Source organism: Harpegnathos saltator, unplaced genomic scaffold (assembly GCF_003227715.2).
Source record: "Harpegnathos saltator strain DR-91 unplaced genomic scaffold, Hsal_v8.6 scaffold250, whole genome shotgun sequence".
Taxonomy (NCBI): Eukaryota; Metazoa; Arthropoda; class Insecta; order Hymenoptera; family Formicidae; genus Harpegnathos; species Harpegnathos saltator.
Genome location: NW_020230040.1, coordinates 509,460 through 531,676, shown reverse-complemented (window position 1 = coordinate 531,676; position 22,217 = coordinate 509,460). Strand labels below are relative to the sequence as shown.

At 49.0% G+C, this 22,217-nt stretch overlaps 1 protein-coding gene across 4 annotated transcripts in view; it reads right to left on the bottom strand.

Moving 5' to 3' along the window:
* LOC105191579 (uncharacterized) overlaps window positions 1-22,217 on the bottom strand; it is a 46,520-nt gene that overhangs the window by 6,313 nt on the left and 17,990 nt on the right. For 3 of the 4 annotated variants that reach the window (XM_019845265.2, XM_025299043.1, XM_019845267.2), the window contains 2 exons: window positions 6,258-6,518; window positions 3,480-3,551 (listed from right to left, as the gene is read on the bottom strand). In XM_019845265.2, coding sequence (XP_019700824.1) covers window positions 3,480-3,551; window positions 6,258-6,518 — 333 coding nt within the window. The remainder of the gene's footprint in view (window positions 1-3,479; window positions 3,552-6,257; window positions 6,519-22,217) is intronic. The other variant, XM_011155090.3, reaches the window with a different exon arrangement.

Genomic DNA, 22,217 nt, shown 5'->3' with positions numbered 1-22,217 from the left:
ACGAAATTGCAACGTGCGCGACGATCGCGATCGTCGAGGACCGTCCGGGCGATCATTATGGCATGCGCAATAGATCGAAGCGATCGAACGTGAGAGCATCTAATAGCACTGTAATGTAATCGCAACGGTGTGTCCCCAATCTATTCCTAGGGTGTGTTTCACGACGGGCTGAATACCGGCTTGTTCGTGTAAACAATTCATGCCGCAGATATCCGATCATTATACGCTCATAATGCAAATCCGCGCGCAAAGTTCCGAGCGCATAAGATTGCACGTGTTGACTAATGAATAGCAATCTCTCGCCGGGCCGCGCTGTTAACTTGGCATCAAGATGCAAATACCGCTGTCCGGCGGCAAACGACTCGCGCGCCGCGATAATTTCCCCACGCGAATATGAATGTTGACCCAAAGACGGATACGTTTTCAGAAGCTCGTGTACCATCGGATCGCCCGCCAACACGTTTATTCATCACCGCGCGTTTTTAAAGCAGACGCGCTCGGGGCGGAGCGGGGGCAGGGGGTTCCGCGAATATTCCGCAGGCCGTTTTGGCGAGTCGCGAGTGCCCGTTTATTAACGTGTTTCGGACGAGACACGTTCCTTTAAGCCCTAAACACAATGCCAGGCAACAGGCAATAAGAATAAAAATAGACCAATCACAATAGATTATTTTTGTAATAGTCGACCTGGCATTGTGCTTAGGGCTTGAGAGAACCCGCGGAATTTTTGCAGCCCCCTGCGCTCGTACGAATCGGAATATCTGCGCGCACGGGATGAGAAGAAAGCCAGTCTGTTCGGAGACGAAACAACGAGCGGACCCGCGCGAGCTTAGTATTCAGCCCAAAGACGTGATGACATCAGAGTGAGTCGAGGGACGGCTGAGGACGGCTTTTCAAGGGTCTCAGCGGGCCCCGTTAAAGGTCACGCGACTTCGTCCTGCGCGCGTCCACGTACGCGCCGTCGCATCTACCTTCACGAGCACGACGCGCCGCGTACTTCCTCCTTCCTACGAGCCTTCGTGACGTGTCCACGGCCACGGTCGTGCCGTGCCGTGTTGTGGGAGAAAGGCTGTCGTTTTCTTTGTTATGTCGCGCCGAGCCGAGCGGAGTCTCCGATATGCCTGCCGTAAGGGCGACTGCGACGATAACGATACAAGGCGTCCCAAATCTCGACGAAACGGGAACTCAACGAGGCGTTCTCGCCTGATTGAGCGACGTGCTCGAATTTCGCGGACTTTATATGATTCTTCGCGATCAACGTCGAGCAAAGTCGTAACCGAAGTCAAGCAAACCGACGAGAGGAAGGAGAAAAATTAAATGAATATAAAAATAAGATACAAAGTTGCACGCTACCTGTGACATATCAATTCATAATGAATAGATTTTGATGTCTGAAATTAAGAACAGATAGAAGACTGTATCTTCAGATGGCCTGTAGCCAATAAAATAATCCGTGCAGCGTCTAAAGATAGATCTAAAGGAGGCCTGAAATATAAGGCCTGACTACGATGAAGGAGGGTATGTGTGCTGAGATGCGTTACACGTCGAGGACATCTTCGACCACATCCTCGAGCAGCTCCAAAGCGAAACGATACGCGGCCGAACTTTCTTGGGACACGCTGTACCTTATTTCATATTGCCTCCTTGCATCTTGCTTTATTTTTTCGTTTTTTTTTTCTGCCTTGGCCCTTGCGCGCATTCAGACGAGTCGTACCGGGAGAGTTTTTCTCGGCGGCGGCGGCGCCCGCGTGGGCGGAATCGCATACATCGCTCGACGTCGAGCGGACGACGTGCTGCTCGCTGCCGATAAGAATTTAATCCCGACAAAACGGACCTCGCGGCGATTAATCTGCCGGTTAACCGATCCCGCCGGCGCGTAAAAGCGGCTTGCGTAAGACCAAGTGTGTTGAACGTAACGTACGCGTGAGATCGCGCAGATAAAATCGCGCGCGCCTCGGAAAATCGAGACGCGAGACGCGCGGCGCGTGCGCGGATGAGAAAGGAGCGCGGCGCGCCGCCGATCACGGTAATCGCGGAGGAAACGCGCGCGCGCGCGTATCTTTGCAGCCTCTCGGAATCCCGTAATTTCAATTCATCCCGGCGACGGCACGAACCTCATTTCCGGCGCGAGCGGACATTATCGCCCTGTTACGTGAAAGCCGGCAATTTACTTCTTATGGAATCCCCTCGGCAATTCGCCTCGACGTAAGCGCGCCAACTTTCAGCTGTCACTCGGCTTTCTACGTGCCATCACGTGCTGTTTTTGCGACTGCACGTAGGACGTTGAAAAAGTTCCGGGAGAATTTCGATAAAAAGACAGGCAGGTTGAATTGAGCGCTTGATCTCTCAGGTTTCCTGATCCCACGGATCTATGTTAAAGTCTGAGCTGTCTTTTGCATCTTGTTATTCGGTTATCACTTCTCGCTACAGTTTCCACAGCACGGATATTTTCTTCAGAAGCCGGCCTCCCACTCGCCTTTGGCGTTCTCTCGACCCTCATTAAAACGATTAATCCAGTCATAAAGAACGCTTTTCTTTGATGCACTGTCTCTGCGAACATCTGTGACAGACCTGATAATATCAGGTTTCTTCCAACCCAATTTAACCAAGAGTTTAATCAGTTAGTGCGCATTCGAGAAAATGTTTCGTCGGTCCAGCTAGAATTCTAAACGTTAGAGCTAAGATTTTTCGCTCATTTTTGTATCTGCTAGAAAATTGTCTGTGGTACACAGAATTTACAACAACACTCAGCAATTTCTGTGGGAAAATCTAGGTCCCGTAGCTAAATATGAATCACTGTGTTGAATGAAAATAATAATAATAATAATAATAATAATAATTTGACTAGGTGCCACAAGGAGATCTTCTTGCTAAATTTGACAAATAGTCAGTCATGAACAGTCTGCCTCTGTCATTTATACTGGTTAGACACAAAACATATGCAATATCGTAGTGCTTGCTAGTCGTTTAGCCATTTCAGCCAATTTCTTGTAGAATAGATAATTTTCGCTATGATTATAAAATCATTTTTCTCAGTGCGCAAATTTCAAATTTAATCGAATCCATATTCGCAGATGCAACGGTAATTTTAAACTGACACGCGTAAGTATCGCTGTCGGGAATACCCGACAAAACAAGTCTCGGCAAGTTTATTATAAATGTAGCATTCTGTTTACGAATAATAACTACTTTCCCGGAACTTTTTTAACGTCCCACGTATACACACTAAATGAAACTAGGACCACTTACCGATCCTAGTGAAGTTTCGGAAAGCATCTAAGAGACAACACCGGCTAAAGTATTGTATTATCAGTGCCGTCGGCGGCGATAAGTCTGTCGACAAGCTTGTCTTTCTCTCTCTCTCTCTCTCTCTCTTTCGTGTTTCTTTTTTTTCTTTCCGTCGTATGCTTACTTTCCTTCACTGGAATCGGAATTCGGACTAGGTTGCGAGACTAGTCAGCGTCACATAGGCGATTGTATACCTGTCCGGCGACACCTGATCGACAAAACCGACCACCTTCTTTTTCGTTCCGTGCACGTTGAGCGACGGCATACTACAAGAGCAACGATTCACACAAAAGAACAATTTTAATTGCGTTCTCCTGTCAGAAAGTCCGCTATATGTCGCGAAAGCGAGATAATACCCGGAGAGCGCGTGCTTCGAAACGGAGACTTCAGTGCGGGCAATAATGGCGATAAGACGCGACGGGACGACCGAAGAAAGAAGAAAAGGGAAATGTTTGACGTTCTATTGAAAAAGAAGCAAGCACCGCGTGTGTGCCTGCGCGTACCGGTCGAGAGAAAGGGAGTGAAACACGAGACAGCTGACTCGTACGGCGGATAAAGTTTTGTCTACTTCTCGAACTGTGTAACAAGTTTCCGGTACACGGAATCGTGCAAGGAGGAAACGCACCTCCGACCACGTGCGCCGAAGGAGCACTTCGCTGAGGTAGAGGGGCACATAACAGTACGCTACGGTTGCGATATCAATTTGTTCTAAACACCGCAACACGTGCATTCATCATCCATCTCGGTGGTTTTCCGGAGCCTCCTCTGCGCCTCTGCGCCGAGGCGGAACTACGCTCCTGGTGGAATCCGCGCGCGCGCGCGCAGTGAGACGTTTGTACGAAAAAGTTGGCCAAAATTATTTTTTGACGAATTTCCGTGGAAAACTTGCTACGAATTACAGTCTGTAAAGTAAGAGCGTGTACGGCATAAATGGCAGTTGGCTTCAAATATCGTCCTAGTTTTTTTTTAGCCGTTAGTTTTTTATATGTGAGGCATATCTCAAACACAAGCTTCGAGGAAAAAGAGTGTGCACTTTGAAGCAGCTGACACGACAAATTCGTCTCATTCGGAGGTCTTTACCGAACGAATACGCAGTCGACTTAGTGGAAAGTATGCCTGAGAGATGCCAGGCAATTATCAATGCCGGTGGTGACTGGACTCATTATTAATGGTATAGCGTTTTTCTTCTCATGGAGTACAACAAATCCGTGTACTTAAAAATCATTAAAAATAAATTTTTCTACACATTAACCACACTCTTACTTTACAGACTGTAGTGGAAAGTAGCCTCGGAGATGCCAGGCAATTATCAATGCCGGTGGTGACTGGACTCATTATTAATGGTATAGCGTTTTTCTTCTCATGGAGTACAACAAATCCATGTGCTTAAAAATCATTAAAAATAAATTTTTCTACACATTAACCTGTACACGCTCTTACTTTACGGACTGTATATATACGTATGATCATTATAAACTTCGTATAAGTTTTTCATGAAATAAAGCGCAAATATGTATGTAAGAATATTTTAATAATTAAGAAAACATAATATTGCGCATCGATAAGTACTCAACTAGACTCAACTCCAAATTTCTTCATCCAATGAGTGTATTCCATCCCCAGAATCAACATCATTTTTATCTATCGAAATATCTCCTCTTCTTGGCGTGCGATCAGTGAGAAGAAACATATCCAATGTTTCCTTTAAAAATGGTTTAGATTTCTCTCTTGGTACGGGTCTCGTATTTGTTAGTAACGGGTCAGGATTTAGTAAAAATCTGTTGATTATGTTCATATTGCAAAAGGAAACAAAAGGAAACTTCCTATCTAAATAACTTTGGACAAAACTCAATTTATGTTTGAGGAAACAAAAGTAATTGCTAAATCTATCATCCGCGGTTTACCACGGCTAATTCTTTCTGATATTTTATCCGGAGAGATTACTCTTTCATTTCATCCAAGAAACGTAACAGGGATACACCCTCAAGTATAACTAAATTCTTCGAGTTTGACATCGAGAACGCAAAAAGATACATTATTGAATGTTATCTTCAAAATCGTACATCTACGTGAATAACAATTCAATTGTAATAAATATAGTCTAACACGTTTCTTCATACCTTCCTCGAAACAATCCGTAACGAAAAATTTCGCGCTACCACTGCTAAGAACCTTAAGATTCTGATCGAAGATCGTACGTTATAAAGCGCTGAGAATTAACGCGTGCAATACGAATGACGAATAACCAAACTCCGGCTAACCAAGCCACTTCGTGTTATCGCGGATGAACAAAAGCACAGCGGCCCATTATTCCGCAGATATTCAACCGTCTAGGATAGTCACTCATGTAGAGCAGGAATAATTTTAAGAGAATTGACTTTTGGCCAGCTTTTCAAATATCCCACAGCGCGACGTGAGAATGACCGATCGCGCGCATCCAGCGCGAGACACACTGCGATTTACGATTTGCTGCTCGCAATTCGCGAAAATCATCGCGCTTCAATTCGCAGGATCTTACGTTTCGTTTCTCCACCAGCGGTATCGTACGCTATCGTAAGTCCGAGAATCGTCTTTGTCGACTGAAATATAGATCAAGGCTCGCGCTCCGACACGCTGCTTGACAGCGCGATCGCGCTAATTCACTTCGCCGCACGAATGTACTTCTTATCAGAGAGAGACGAGCGGGTATAGCAGCAGGTATAAAACAGCGATCGGGATAATTGCGGCCGAGAAGCGGCTATTCATTATCGTCGAAATCACTACTTGTCGACTACGCCGACTGCTGTAATTTCAGACTCTGATCGTCACGAAACACATCTTAATCTCACCGGTTACGCGTTCATCTCAACATTGTTCGTTGCGTCATTGAAATCCGGCGCGCTCGAGTCGGCGAGAGAATCGCGCATCGTATATTCGAGCGGCATTCTTGACACCCGCTATGAATACCGATCAGATCACGAGCTTCAGCTTACCTGTTGGATTTCGGTGTAACGATGTCCCTCGTCTCGGAGGTGTACTTCCTCTCGGCTCGGCCGCCGTTGAACAGCTCGACAGTTTCCCTGGTGACAGTCTCCAGAAGAGGCTCGCCGCCTCGCCTTCCTTTGCTGAAGGTCCTCTGGTCCGTCTTACGGACCATCACCACCCTCGACAGCGGCTGATTGAACTCGTGGCCGTGCATGGTCGGCGGGATCATAGCTAACGACTGCGAGAGAGGACCGCCGACTCGCGGAGACCTGCGGCACAAGTTAATACGGTCGATTAACGGGCGCGATTAAGTCTGCGCGAGACACGGCTGGAAAGTATTCTGCGGCTCGCTGCACTGAACGTTAATCGCGCATTAGCGCGATCGACGTCTCTTGGACTCTCTTGGGACTTCCGCAACTTCAATCTCCCCTACATGACCAAGCTGCTACACGCTGCTGCTCCTTCTTCTTCAATCGGCGAGGTTCAATCACCGTCGACCGCGTCGCGCACGCAACGTCGCCTGACGCTCTTCGGAGCACACATGGCAGCTACATCAATTCAATATCACTGCGATTAGTCCTACAATATGGAAATATCAACCAACAAAACAAAAGTATGGTGATAGCTAATAGACCTGATAAGAAACAAATTAGAATTAAGGGGGGGGGAGGACAATCATAGGACAAACGTGTCATTCAACTATCTGGGTGTGGTGAAATAAAAAAAATGCTTTTCATAGGGAAAAATCGATTCCTCGGAGAGTATTGAATGTAGAGGTCTAAAATTTTCGCCAAATATTTTTCTGATGTTGTACAAAAACATATATTTTCTTCAGTATTTGTTTGCAGATTAGATTTTTTTTTTTTTTTTATAAACAAATATTTCTACAGAAATGGGCGAAATTTGATTTTTTTGCACTTTTTAGCTCTATTTTCCCAGTTTTTTCATTCTGTATCTCCAACTTATCCATACTATCAATATTATTTTACTCAAAAGATTCGTAATCAGCGATTCGAAAAACCCATATATCATCAATAATAATCGGAACTTTTATCAATTTCTCGTACATTATGGTCGTCATATTGAATCCGTCATTTTGAATTTTGCAAATCTGACTTCAGATTCAGATAATCAGCGACCTGAAAAACCCATACACCATCAACAATAATTGGAATTTTTATTAATTTTGCACATCATGATCGCCATACTGAGTCCGCCATTTTGAATTTTGCGAATCTGACTTTAGATTCGTAATCAGCGAGCCAAAAAACGTAGGACTACTAAATAGTTTAGTAATTTTTTCAAGGGAAGTTAATTCAGTAGTGAAAAAAGGGTTAAGGTCGATAGCGGGAATATCACTAAGAGATAGACAAACCAGCCAGAATATAAGGAAGAAATGCAAAGTTAAGCAGGATGCAGTTAAATGGTCCAAGACGAGAAAGAAGCAATGGAACGAGCACGTGAGTCGAATGGAAGAAAATGAACCAGCTCTAATTTGTAAAAACGGACGACCCAGAGGACGACTGTCCAAAAGATGGGCTCAGAGCTGGTTTTCATCATCCGCAGAGAAGCCAGACAAACAGGGAGGAGAAGAAGAAGAAGAAGAAGAAGAAGAAGAAGAAGAAAAAAAAGAAGACGTGCATCATCTCGCTAAAGCAGAGGGACCGATAAATCTATCCTTCACACTGTCCCGTTTCCTCTTCGCGATCAGTCGTCATGAAGCGCGCGCGCGCGCTCTTTACGAACCGGTTCCCGATACGTGCGATTAACACCGGTCACCGGTGTTACTTTAATTATTAGCCACGGACGCTTCTGGGCTTTCTTACGCGTGTAAACGGCGCGTCTCGTCGCGCGCGCGCGCGCGACGGACACTTTGCGGAAGAGCAGAAGGCTTTTTCGCCGACCGGCGACACGCTGTCGTCACAGCGTGTATCGTTCGGCGGCCGGACGGCTTTTGCGAAAATGCCGGACGAGCAGATTTCGGAGCAGCGCGTGTAACACGGCACGTCCGAGCCTCGCCGGGCGTAACTGGCACGGCATAACTGGATCGTAATTCCCTTTCGACGTAAATCCTCGCTCGCGTGCGAAACTCGGAATTAGCCGGGCGATTAAGCGGCACAACGCGCACGCCACAGGCAGACCAGCGCGCCACGGCGCTGGCTAAAGGCAGATCTCCCTCATTTACGTCTAAAGCGTCCCCTCGTTAACCCGCTCTTAACCTTGTGCAACATCGCGAATGAGCTTGCCTCGCGGCGGGGTAATCGAACCGTTATGTTAATGACAAAGCGCAGCCCCCTCCCCTTCCGCCTGGGAACACGCGGTCTGCGAGCCGACTGACTGCGCGTAACATTGAATGCGCGAGTTGGGACGCCGAAATTTTTTTCAAACACATCGATTTAACCCTTTAACTGCTAACGGTCGAGATAACTCGAGTGTGGAAAGAAATGGCGGCCTTGCTGCGATCGAGTTCACTCGATTTGGACTTTCAATGCGTGTGGTACTTTTTTTTTTTAATTTAAAAATGTGAATTTGTGAAAATCTGGATCATCAGCAAATTGTAAAATGTTTTATAATTGTAAAAATAACTCAGCAAAGAGGGTCATACTCTGGTCATTTAATATCTCAGCAGTTAAAGGGTTAGAAATCGATTTGAATCACGAAGAAAAAAGTCGATCTTTAAAAGATCGGTTTGTGAAGAATCGATTTGAATCGGTATGCATGTAAAGTGAACCACCACTCATTAAAGTATACTATCTGTCGAATTTCTACACTCAAAGTAGACCTCGTGTAATTCGTATAAATTCATATAAAGTTTAATATGAATTAAAGTAATCCATATAAATTCATATAAAGTTTAATATGAATTGAAGTAATTCATATAAATTCATATAAAGTTTAATATGAATTAAAGAAATTAAACAGACGTTACTCTTTTGGTTGTGTTGTGTGTGGCCATAACAAGATAGAACAAGATCTTTAAATCTTTATGCTAAGAATTTAATTAGTTTGATTGAACATCAATCAAGGATTTTTAAACGTTATTAAATAAGAAATCACGTTTGCTATATGCATTACTATATGCATATTACATGCATATACATATGTACATATAATATATGCTATTACATGGAGTGGCTGTGATTGGTTCGCGCGTTCCGTTCCGCTGAAAATTTTCGCCCATGAGACATCGGCCCAAAGGCAACGTAATGTGCATCGTACAGCCATTAAGTGAGTTCAAATATTACAACTAAAAAGAATTAAAAAAAAAAAAAAACTATATCACTAGTAGAGACTGAAAAAATCGTGTCGGCGATTTTCAGAATTTACAGATCGATCCTTGAATCGATTCACTTCCAGAAGATCGATTTGAAATAGATCTTTTAGGCTCCGACTAATCGATCTTCGATTAAATCGACTTAAAACCAGCATACCTATGCGCGAGCCTCTTCAGGAAATAACCAGGAATGTGCGTTCGCGACACGCTCGGCCAACGGATGTCTACCGATTTCTTACTCTTAGGGCCGGTTGCTCCATCTTCTCGGTAAGTTAACTAATAGTTAAATCATATGTTTGTCTTTGTTCTTCCTCCCACTTACAATTAGAGACAAAGATAGATGCATGATTTAGTCGTCAGTTAACTTACCAAGAAGTTGGGACAACCGGCCCTTATTCTTTTGAAGATGTGCAGGGTGTAACATCAACATACAGCTCGATATGATGGGGCAGTTGCTTGTCCCTATTCGAACGATAATGCAGAGGTTGCCGAGAAAGTCACTCGTTGATTTTGTTAATAATGATGTTTGCAGTGCTCCCGGTTATGACGAGTGCAACTAACTTTGCACCGTGATCGTTGATGACAGTTTATCGACCATTTACGAACAGGAGTCGAGCCTCAAGATCGCTTCTGCAGAAGTATGAATCAACCGGAAACGCAGTATAAATATTGATTGCAACTTAATCGACGATAACTACCAAGAGACATATTTTCGGCACATCATAGTCTCGTATCTCAACGCCTCTTTTATCAGAAAATAGGGCTTGATAGTTGTCATCGATCGGAAGCGATCTTCTGTACAAACATGGATGGAATATAGTACATAAGATACACTTCTAAATATTTCTATACCGCTCTTTCTAATCTGCAACCCCTATCGAGCCTTTCAGCGCAAGAAAGAAATTAAGAAATTAGAAGTGAAACAAGAAAAAATATATTGTGTGTATTTATCTCCTTAACTGTTATTCTTACTTCGCTCTGCTCAAATCCGTAATATTCATTTCTCAGTTTCACTTTTTTAAACATCTCTTTTAATCCAATGAGTGCTTTTATAAACGGTCGGATAAACTATCATAACGATCACGGTGCAAAGTCAGTTGCACTCGTCATAATTGTGAACACCGCAAGTATCATTATCAACAATGTCAACGAGTGACTTTTTCGGCAAGCTCTGCATTATCGTCTGAATAGGGACAGGCAACCCGTCATACTGACCTATATGTGATGATGTTACACCACCCTGTAGGTATGTGTGTACGAAGGTGCGCGTTTGTACGCGAATTTCGAGAGAACAGCCGGACTCTGCCGCTCTGTCGGGTCGACATTTGAAACGATAAAACACAGCTGCATCCGCGGCGCGACGTTACTTCCCGCGCCATCGGAAGCGTAATTCGCTCCCAGGCGGAGTCGCTCGTAACGTCTCGACGGGCGTCGCGAGCCCGAGCGCGACTGCGGCGAAAAATCGACGAGGCGGGGAAATGCTTCTATAAAGGGAGTTATTTGCAGTTATTTTAACGAGGGTTCACGGAACAGAATGGGGAAACTGGGAAATATAGCGCGGCGGACGAAAGTACGACGAAACCGCGGCCTGCGCCGCGCGAACACGTCGCGCGCACTTTGCGTTATTATTATATGACGTCACGGTGGAATTCGCATCCCGCGTGCACCCCGCAGGAGCGTATAAACTTGCGATCTTTATCGCTGCGTATTTGATATCGGCGTCGGTTGCTTAGCTATTGATACTTGCTGAAGGTACGCTCCGTCGCGCGCGAATGAAATTTCGTCTCGAACGAAGGCAGCGACTGAGCGGAAAATGGAATTCATCCTTTCGGAGACGAAGAGAGAGAGAGAGAGAGAGAGAGAGAGAGAGAGAGAGACCTCTTCCGAGGACGAGTTCCCGCGAGACGAATCCTTTTCACGAGAAACGCGAAAAACAGCGGCAGCGCCGACGAGACATATCCCGAGGCCAACTTGCCGAACGCGTCATTCGAGGCTGTAGATCGCGGTCGAACTTTTTCCCGCGAAGAAAGTCGATGACTTCCGACGAATAACGGGCCGGCGCATTACGCTAATAAAAGCCCGGCGCGCACAATTAGGCTTCTTGTTCGATACACTTTCACGACGATCACTCGCGCGGTCAATTCGGAGCGGAGGCACGCTCTTGGCGCGCGCGCGCGCGCGCGACTTCATAACTAAGCGCGTCAACGGAGACGCGGAGATTTTACCTCTCGCGATTCCCCCGCGGCCGCGACGATCAGTGCGCGACGCAGGTCGCGCACTCCGCCGAACATCTCCAACGGGCACTTCACCGCTACGTCGACTTTGGCCGCGAACACGAGTACCCGAGAACGTCGGCTTCAACGAGCACCGGTAACCGTACCATATCTCCCATGTGTCCGTCGAGAAACAATGAGCGCGATAACGAGCAAGATGATCACGACGATGACAGAGACTTACAGAGACTTACGGAGACTTCGAACGGCTCGGCCAGCGGAGAGAGACAGCGGCGTTTTCAAGAAAATCCCCGGCACCAAGACACCATAATCCTGCCGTAGCGTCGGAGGCTCCAGCCGCGCTCGGTATAAACCGCACGACAGAACGAACAAAACTGGCACGAGTCCGCCACAATAGAGGGAAAGAGAGCGAGAGCGAGAGAATGAGGGGGAGAGATAAAGAGACAGAGAGAGAGAGAGAGAGAGAGAGAGAGAGAGAGAGAGAGAGAGGGGGAGAGAGAGAGAGAGAGACGACTCCTCTCCCGGAGAGGAAAGGTGGCCAATTAGCCGTTACTCGGCGCACATGCCTCGACCAACTATCCGACACAGCTGCAGCTGCACCGCGTGCTGCACCGCGTCGCTGCGCCGCGCTGCACTGGCCGCTCGTTCCGGCGGAGCCGCGTTCATAAGCGCGCACGAGACTCTCTCGCGGGTCTCCCTCGGCGCGAACCGCGAGCGAGCGAGCCACGAGCCGCAAACCGTTCGGCTACACTCCGTGACGAAAATCCGCTGAGACAGCGCCCGCCGCGCGGCCGGGAGGCGATCCTTACGCTGCTAACGCTTGAACGCAATCGCGAGAGCAGCTCGAGCGCGAAGCCGCTTTCGAGCGGCGAGCGCTCCGTCGAGGCTCGGACGGCTCGGTACCGTTTTCGGAGCGGCGAGCCGAGCTCCATCGTTCGGACGATGCGTCCGAGACGAGTGAATTGACCTCTCACGCTGATCGACGATATCACGGATATCGCGCGGAGAATAATATCGCGATAAGACGAAGAGAGAAAAATTGCACCTGCGCGCGCGCGCGCGCGCGCAAGTTTCTTCCGCTTTCGCGACAAAGCGTGCTACTGTGCACCTCGCGGAAAGTAGCAACATAATAATTCGAGAACGAAGACGTACGGCCGTGCGTGTACCGCTATTCCGGCTGACCGGAATCACTGCTCTGGAACAGCACGGTATCGTCTCTCGCGCTCGGCGCTCGAGAGTGGAAGCGCATTGATCTCTCGGTCGAGGAGTGTACGTGTGTGCGTGCGCGCTGAGGAGCGGCAGCGAAATCCGCGGTTTCGGACTCGTTGGCTGAAATCGCGCTTGCATACACACGCGGATTCACGCGTATTCGCGCGAGGCTATCGTTACCAGTGGCGTAAATAGAGGGTGTTAGGGTGTTGGAATACACGGGCCTCGGGGCCTCCAAGAATACGGGGGGAGGGGGGGGGGCCTTCAAGGACCAAGACCAATTTTTTTTCTTTTTTCTAAATATTATAAATATAAATTTATACACATTATTTGTGTGTATAAAATGTTCTTTCTTTGCATATATGTACTTGTACATTTTTACATATTTCAAAAGGAAATAAAAAAGTTTTTATTATTATTATTAATTATTTTATTGAATAGTTAAATTTTATTTATTATTTATTGTACACAAACAAAATGGCAAAATAAATACGATTTACCTAATTTTTTTTTCACTTGTAATACCGCGAAAAACCCGAGGCATGGCGGGCCTTCGGCCATCCGGCGACACGGGCCTCCAAAATTTTATTTACGCCACTGATCGTTGCCCAATCTCTGAAATCCGTGCAACATAATCGAGTTTTCCGCAGTTGCGTTCGTGGTCGATTCCCGCCACGGAGCGTCTCTCGTGTGTGACGTTACGCGCGCGGACTGGAAAAATGTTGCAGGTTGAGCTGCGTGATGGAAATCCGACACGAAAGCGTCGTGCGCGCGCGCGCGCATTTCACGCGCAAGCGACGCGTCGTGCTTTTCCCTCCAACGACCCGCGATCCTGCTTGCGACGATACCGTTTTTCCCTCTTTTCCTTCTTTCTTTCAAGCCGCCGCGCGACTTTCACGCACGAAAATTATAGCAATCGCATTCTCCGCTGCAACTGTCGTTATCGGGACGATTTATCGGCGAAGTTAATTTACAGCAACGGCACGCGCCGGCACGCGGCCGCGTTCGCATAACAGGCGGAACGCTCGAACGTGCGTGATTATCGGACCGACCAATTAGCGAGAGGACAACAGGAAGCCTTATGAAACGCGCAGGGACGAGTCGCGTTTCCGCTCGAGAAGAGAGAGAGAGAGAGAGAGAGAGAGAGACTCTCCTGGTTCGCACGCTACTTTCGCACTCGAAGAAACGGTCACTTCTCCTTCTCCTTCTTCTCCTCTTTTTTCTTCTTGCTCGACGAGGTGGTCGGCGAAGAACAACGACGGAGAAGAAACCGTCGCGTCAATCTCGATCACGACGCCGTCGATGAAGTCGCAATGATGCGATCGCCGGGCGGACTTATCTCCGGTTACATCATCGCGACCTTCGATCGAATCGCCTGTTACGCCGCCAAGGACGCGGTTAATTTTCCGGCGAGCTTCGCGAGAATCGACGCCGCCGTCTCTTCGGACGCGAGTCTCGCGTCGTCGGCGAGAAAGAAGACGTCCGCGAAATTCTGTCCGACGCCCGCGATCCCCCGTTAGAAAGCCAGATATGCGGCGCGGCGCGGCGCCGGCAACCGCTTCATTTTTATGTGGGTTAATGTCAGTCCTGCACAATTAGCGCGAGAACGGCAACGAGAGATGCTGCCGCGCTTTTCCGATTTCACGAAAACAAATAGGCGCGCGCGCGCGTACATCGCGTGCCCGCGCGTACGTTCGCAGACGTTTTCAGCGAATGGGATGCATCTAGGACGGCGAAGAGAGTCGGGTCGCGGCGGTCCGGGGAATCAGAGTGATACGAGCTGACGCAGTTGAGAAGAAGCCACCTCGAGAGTTTCGGTTCCTCCGTCTTTCGTTCCGTCGTACGAGCAAATTCCGCGGCCCGAGTCGCCTCTTCTTCCGTCCCGTCGCCGTCGAGTCGCAATCGAGTAGTTCGCGACGGCTCGCTTTTCGTTCGAGTTGCGAATTCGCGAGCGAGCGAGCGAGCGTGACGTAATCCTCGCCGCTGGTGCGTTCGATAAAGAGGGTCCGATAAAGAGCGAGCGTCGCATAATTTATCCGCGACGTTTCGCACGAGAACGAGGTATCGGTCGGCCAAGGCCGATAGATCATGCTACTCGCGAGCCGTACACGGCACACTGCGATCTGCATCACAATGTCGCCGTCGTCGTCGTCGTCGTCGTCGTCGGTTGTCAGTCGAAACGCGGAACACGAACGAAATTGTATAATAACCGCCTCATTGGTGCCCGCGGCGGGTAATCAAGCGCGATTACGTAAAATCGCGCCGCGCGAAAGACACTTCGCAAAAGGAAAAACCGGTCTGCACGCGGCGCGTGTTATCGGCGTAACCAAATCCGCGGAGCGCAAAAGGCGGCGAACAGGAGTGCCGCCGCCACGTCGCTTCGCGGAATCGCTCCGGGAATCTCTCCCCTAATTGCCGCGCGCGCCGCGCGAGATCGTTGCATCGAGATTCGGCATCCAAAAGTTTCTAATGGGGCGCCGCGTAACTCCCAGCGTGGTTCGTCGGGCTTGCCGCGCGGCTCGAAGCTCGCGTGAACGAAGCTCCGCGAAATCGCAATCAAGTTCAAGTAAAGTCTGCGTAATAAAAGCCAACGATCACAGCGCGATCGACTAAACGCAGAACGCGGAGACGCGGAAACGATGCGCCAACGAGCGCGGCGCGGACTATCCGAAGGCGAATGAATATTCCCGTGTGGATAAGAAAGTGTCTCCTCCGCAGCGGAACACACTCCGTCACGCCGCGATACGCGCATGCATCGCACGCACGAGGACGACACGATCAAGATCATCGCGGTCAGCTTCCGCCGCGGCGATCATTACGACCGCCGCGCGCGGTAATTCGATCCGCGAGGTCGCCGGCGACTACGGAAGGTGTGACCGGCGCGAAAAATCCGCGCGACATCGACGGTGTCGTCACGTAACGAAAGCGGCGCGTTCGTCCGACCGACGGAGACTCGGCGGGTTACGCAATAATCCCGGCGGAATGGGAGTCGCTGTCTTATTTTCACGAGAGTGAGCTCGCGACGCCGCCTCTTCGTCGTGTAACATTAGCGAAACACTTAGCGCGAGTCCGCGAGAACGCGAGTGTTTTATCAGCGACGGCGGGCATTTTCTGCGCGCGACCTCGAACCTCGAATTTCACGCGAGCTCACGCGACCCGCCGTGTCCCGACGAATGAAATTTCTCTTTGATCCGACTCGGCTGACTCTGACTCTCGAGCGTGCAAATACCGACTACTGACGCAATCAGGAACGCGCCATCAGCGCCCGACATAATGGCCGATAATTAGTCGGCAGTTTGCGCAACGGCCATTGTCGGCTAATATATTCCGGTGAACGGTCGAAGATTCGTTCCGCGAACTCCTCCGGTGCGCCAAAATTGCGCGCTCACGCACAGCCGCTCGCGCGTCGCGTTTCACCGGCGTCGGGGGGGTGGAGGGGGCGAGGATGCATCCGGCAAATTTTGAGAGACATCCGGGGAGCGTGAAAAACGTCGCGAGCCTGCGACGCGTCACGGACTCGCGCGACGTTCGTCTCTTTTGCGCGGAGAAATGAAAAACCCGGACAAATGCCGGAGGTATAATTTATCGCGAGCGACCTCGTCGCGCGGATGGACGTGTAATTTACGCAACGCGACGTCGATTGCGCCGAAGACTCGGTGACAATTATAACCTTTTGTCACCTTGACACGTCGCGAGCGCGAATACACACCTGATCAACGTTTGGATAAGATAAGAGCCCTGTAAATCTCTCTCTCTCTCTCTCTCCCCCTCCTTCCCTCCCTCCTTCTCTCCCTCTCTCTCTCTCTCTCTCTCTCTCTGTCTCTCTCCGATTCTTGCGTCGCCGATTCGTTCGCTCATTTCACACTCGAGCCGCGTCTCTCTGCCTCGCGACCGCGAGCGCTGATTGCTCGTAAGCGGCAAATGTTCCCTCTAATCGCCGGCGAAAGCCGGCACCCATTTTTTCGCGACAACTCGCTCGTAATGTCTCGAGACGCTGGGTTTTCATTTAATTATTATTATCCGCTTAATTATTTTTCTCGTCTCCTGCCCGGCGCGATCGCGCTGACCTTTGTGCAAATTGCATTCCGCGGTATCCCGTACGTCCTTACGAATCGCTCGACCGCGGAATTCACAAGCGAGATTAACACTTTCCCGCGTGATTTCATCGCGACAGTGCCGCGAGACGCGAAATGTCGAGACGAGGAATGAATAATTTCCCAATCGATGAAACCTCGGGATACATTTCTTCCGATGGCGAGGCGCCATCGCGGCTTCTCGCGACTCTCCTGCGGCCGGCACAGATGGGGTTCACCGACAACTCGGTTTACTTTGGCGATTGCTTCTTTCTTCTCATCCATCCTGTGAGTCAGACTTATCGCGATAACGGCGGAAGGGCGTGGCACAGGCTATTACACTGATAACTCGTGCTCTTTTCGAGCGCGCACGCCATGCGGGGATTATAACGCTCTTCCGCAGCCGCTACTTCTGAGAATAACGCGATCGGAAGAGCAAAATCCCCGCGGAGGAGGATCCAACGCAAGGTCCTGCCGTCGCGGGACTTTTTCGGGAATTGCATATCGACCAGCCCGCACGTCAATTTGCACGAGAACAACGAGGCTCCGGACGATTTTCCGGGCGCAGATTCTGGTCGAAAGCTGCGTCATGCGCGTCTATTAACTCGACCATTCTTATCGGGAAATCTCCAATCAAAAGATCAACTCTCGATTGCGCGGATAACAAGCGGAGCAGCGTGCCGGCGGTGAGTCGCGAACGATAATGAGGAGCAAGGCGTAAGAGCAGCGCAGAGTCAAAGACACAAAGGCGCGGAATATACGAGACGGTCAAGCTGCGGGTAGAGTTTCCAATCCCGGATACAATTTAGGATCCCGGGATTTCGGGACTTTTTAGACTCCATCCCAGGATCCCGGAACTAGTCCCGGGATTATATATATGTAAATAAAGAAACAAGGAATATTTACAAATAATAGAATTATTTTATTTATAGAACGTTCATATATAGGCTTTTATGAACATTATGACAAACAAAAATGAAATTTCAGTAAAGATGAAAGCAACTTACATTAATGATTGCATAAAAATCGTTATAATTGAAAATTAAAGTTTTCGTAGTAAAAGTAAAAATAATTATTTCTTCTCTTTCACATTTCACGGAAAAGCGACTTTAAAAATAACAAGACATAAATTTTATGCTGCGCCGGTTTATCCGCGAAATTTAAAATAGAAAACTCTCTCAATATTTAAAACAAATGTAATACATGGAATTAAATTTAAAATATAAATACACATTTCTCTAGCAAATGCTCTGAAATAATCAGTAATAAATAATAATAATTATTAAAGTAAAACTTTTGTAAAACGTAAGTATTATATAGACACTAAGCGCTTAAATTTTGAAATCCCGAAATCCCGGGATTTGTGATGTTGAATCCCAAGTATTATATTTTCGGGACCAAAAATTTGGCCGGGATCCCGGGATTGGAAACTCTAGCTGCGGTTTTTGCCACGCCGCGCCTTTCTCCGCGGCCGATTGGCGGCGAATCGTAACGCGCGGTAATGCGCGATAATAATGAAAACAATCTTCGCGACGCTCGATAAAAGCGTACCGTTCGCCGATCGATCTCGCTGCTGCTCTCAATCAGACCCGTACGATGTATTTCCTCGCGAACTGCACGAAAATACGCGCGCATGGGGAAAACAGTCGTCACTTTGTGCGAACGAAAACTCGGCGGCGAGAAGTGATATCTCTGTCCAGCCCGCGGAGCTGGCGTAAACATTCGTCTGCGCGCTCAGCTGCGTTAAAACTCAATTAAGAGATAACCGAGGACGGTTGACTGCAGCGAGCGGAAGTCTTTCTATCCCTGCAGCCGAGTTTTCGTCTGGCCCGCAGGTAGCGGTACCATCCAGCTGCACTAACGGACTTGTTTCCTCCGTGCGCAAACGAAAACTACGCACAGGAGAAGGTCGCGGCGCAGTTCTCGTGGCTGGACAGAGGATCGGACGGAAAATCGGTGACTCGAAAGCGGTATCTCTCGGTCGAACCATGTCCGACTGCTTCGAAATTTCATTGAGACCTAACCGAGAGTCAACCGACAAGGAAACATAGGAAACTCGGAAGTTCAAAAAGTTACGAAAGTTATGGTGTGGAAGTAAATTGGAAAATTTTTGAAATCCCCTCCGCCCTCCGCCATTTTTGCAAAATCTGGATACACAGTTGCAAATAGTAATGAAATACACTACAACTTTCATACAAGCCATGTTTGCATACGCCTCGTATTTTGAGAGGTATATACGCTAGTATAATAAGTGAAAATGGTTTCTTTTCCGAAGGGTGATTTCACCCCCTTCAAATTCCGCACGAATAAAAAACAGTTTTGCATTACGGATGAACTACTTCACTTCCACACAAAGTTTCAAAATTTGTTTTTAATTCCCGGCTTCCCTACCTTTCCTGGTGAGTAAAAATCTCCTAGAGGAATGTCTTTGTGCTTCTGCAATTTTTGTCTCGTCAGACAGCAGCAATTCAGTCAGACGAGCCGAATATTTCGTTCAGGATATTTTTGCAGAATGCGAGAGCCTTCGAGAATGGCGTTTCACCTCTTCCCGTCTTCAGTGCGAAATGTACGAGATACACCTCGACATTTCGCTCATTGTCAAATCCAACGCCTCTTTTCGCTTTCGTGCTCGCTTCTGCACGCCTCGCGTCTTCGAGCTCGATCCATTCGCTCGCTTACATAAGATTCACCTCGTTGAAGGAAGGAAAAGGAAAAAAACCACATGGTCGCACATCGCGTACGCGACGAACAAACGACGGAAACCCGTCGTTACCATTACAATGTTACAATGAGATCCAGCCGGATCGGCCCGAAGGTCTCGAAAGTAAGCGACTCAACACGCTTCGATCCGCGACGGACACGATCGCGCAGGTAAATCGAGAGTAAATCAAGACGTCGTCGTGGTAAGTCAGTCGACCCTAAAAATCGCGCAACGCTCTACTAATGAGGAACGGTCTTTCTTACGGCGCCGTGCAGTCTTCGGCTCGTACGCGATCACCGGTCGGCGTGCTGGCCTATCAATCGTCACTTTCCGGTTCGTTTATGCGTAACGCGGCGTTCCAACGGCGATATTCGCGATATTCCCTCAATCGTCGAGGTCATGCAAGAACGCGGGAAGCGGGAAACCGCAGAGTCACATCGCGGTCAGGAGAGAAAAATTAATCAATCATCAGGGAGAATCACCGACGGTCCGCTAACCCGTTAACTTCTTCGATCGGTAATCGTTTTTCTCCCTCCTTTCTTCGAGCCTTTCATCAAAACCGTGTAATCGGACGTATTAATCATACTGTCTAATTAGAATTATTTTTCCGCGGGCCACGCTGTGTGCTACCTCGATTGCTCTCTCGCGCTGCCAACGCTCCGACGCTGTAATTATTTGATCTGCCGAAGCGGAGGGCGAACGTTTTATCTCTTTCTCACGCGCGAGTGATCGCAGACTGTTTTAATGCAACCTTTCGTACACGTTGCGTACAATTTGCCGATGCGCGAGGCGCCCTTTTTCGTTCACGTCCGGATAGAAACAAAGAGAGAGAGAGAGAGAGAGAGAGAGAGAGAGAGAGAGAGAGAGAGAGAGGGGGGGAGAGAGAGAGAGAGAAAGAAGGGGAGAGAGAGAGAGAGAAAGAGAGAGAGAGAGAGAGAGAGAGAGAGAGAGAGAGAGAGAGAGATCTCTGGGGAAGGACCGCAATCTCAATTCCCAAGAGAATCCAAAGGCTGACGCGCGGGCTCCTGCACAAAGGAGTCTCTGAGTTCGAAATAATAACTACGCCCGTCAGTCGCAACTCGCAACTCGCAACTCGTCCGCGGGCGGACTCTTCTGGAACGCTGCGACCAAGCGAGATCAGAGAGCGCGCCTCGCCTCTACGAGCACGTACACCTTGCTTTGCACACACACACACACACACACACACACACACACACAGTGCATACTTGACGTTTAGTAACCGTACGGCTCGCGTGTCACGTTGATACGATACCGAGAACGATTCTCGATACCGGGCAGATAGAATTTACAACCGAATGGCGCGCTTCAGCACGCACGCGCGACGGGCTTTCGAAAAAGGTCGCCGCTGTTCTCGCCGCCGCGATCGCGCATTCAACGCTGAATGCGCTGAATGTGCAGTTTCGAATTTAATCCAGGCAGACGGCGCCGCGCCGCGCCGCGCCGTACGCTCGGGGGATGCGCACAAAGCAGAGAAATCAAACAGCTGCATTTAGCGGCGAGACAGAGTGCGCGGGATGAGAATACGGTCTCCTTTATTCCCGCTCTAAATGCAGAATCAACGCCGCGCGGCGACGCTAACGTCCCCGCCGCGCGACGGCCGTGTTTACGCACGCACGCACGCACGAATTATAGATATCGCGCTCGGCATGGCGCACGGTGCATTTTTGCGGAATCGCGGCTGCGTGCGCGTCGTCGCGGTGTCGACGTGACCTCGCTTTTAAAGCTTGGGAACGTTCGGTTTGAAAGCCGACCTTGGGGACGCGCGACGCGCACGTGACGCGCGCGAACGTGAGCGTCACAAGAGAGCCCTTTCATCTTCAATTATTTCGCTCGCGTCACTTGACGGAAAACGGCCGCCGGGCATTGAGAAACGCGACCAACGCAATTTCGCCGCCCCGTTTTCGACGAGAAAAAGAGGAAGACGTCAAAAGCGCCTCGCATCAAAGTTCCTTAAGAAATGTAACAGAATGAACCGCTGACGATTAAGCGGAGAGAGAGAGAGAGAGAGAGAGAGGGTGGGGGGGAGGGAGGGACAGAGCACACGCTATAAATACGCGGCGACGCGCGCGCATTCTCGCCGCGGTCCTGAAATACTGCGATATAACGAAATGTCCATACGACAAATTGCACTTGTCCTAACGAGACCTCGTAGCACGCGCGTAGTCGCGTTTCACTTTCGCCGCGGGAAGAGGAGCAAGAGCGAGAGAGAGAGAGAGAGAGAGAGAGAGAGATGCAGCGCTTGTAGTTTCAAAACCGCGGCTCGGAAAGCCGCGGCCGGAAGTGAAATAGAGAAAAACGTGTTGGAAGTCGTAGACGTCGGGACACCCTGTAAAGCCTCGGCTATTTTCTTCGAAGGGGACCAGCCTCTTTCTTCACTCCGTCGCCTTCTCACCCTCCACCTCCGCCTCCTCTCCTCTCACTTCTTCCACCCTCCCTGCCGCCCCGCGACCCTCGCG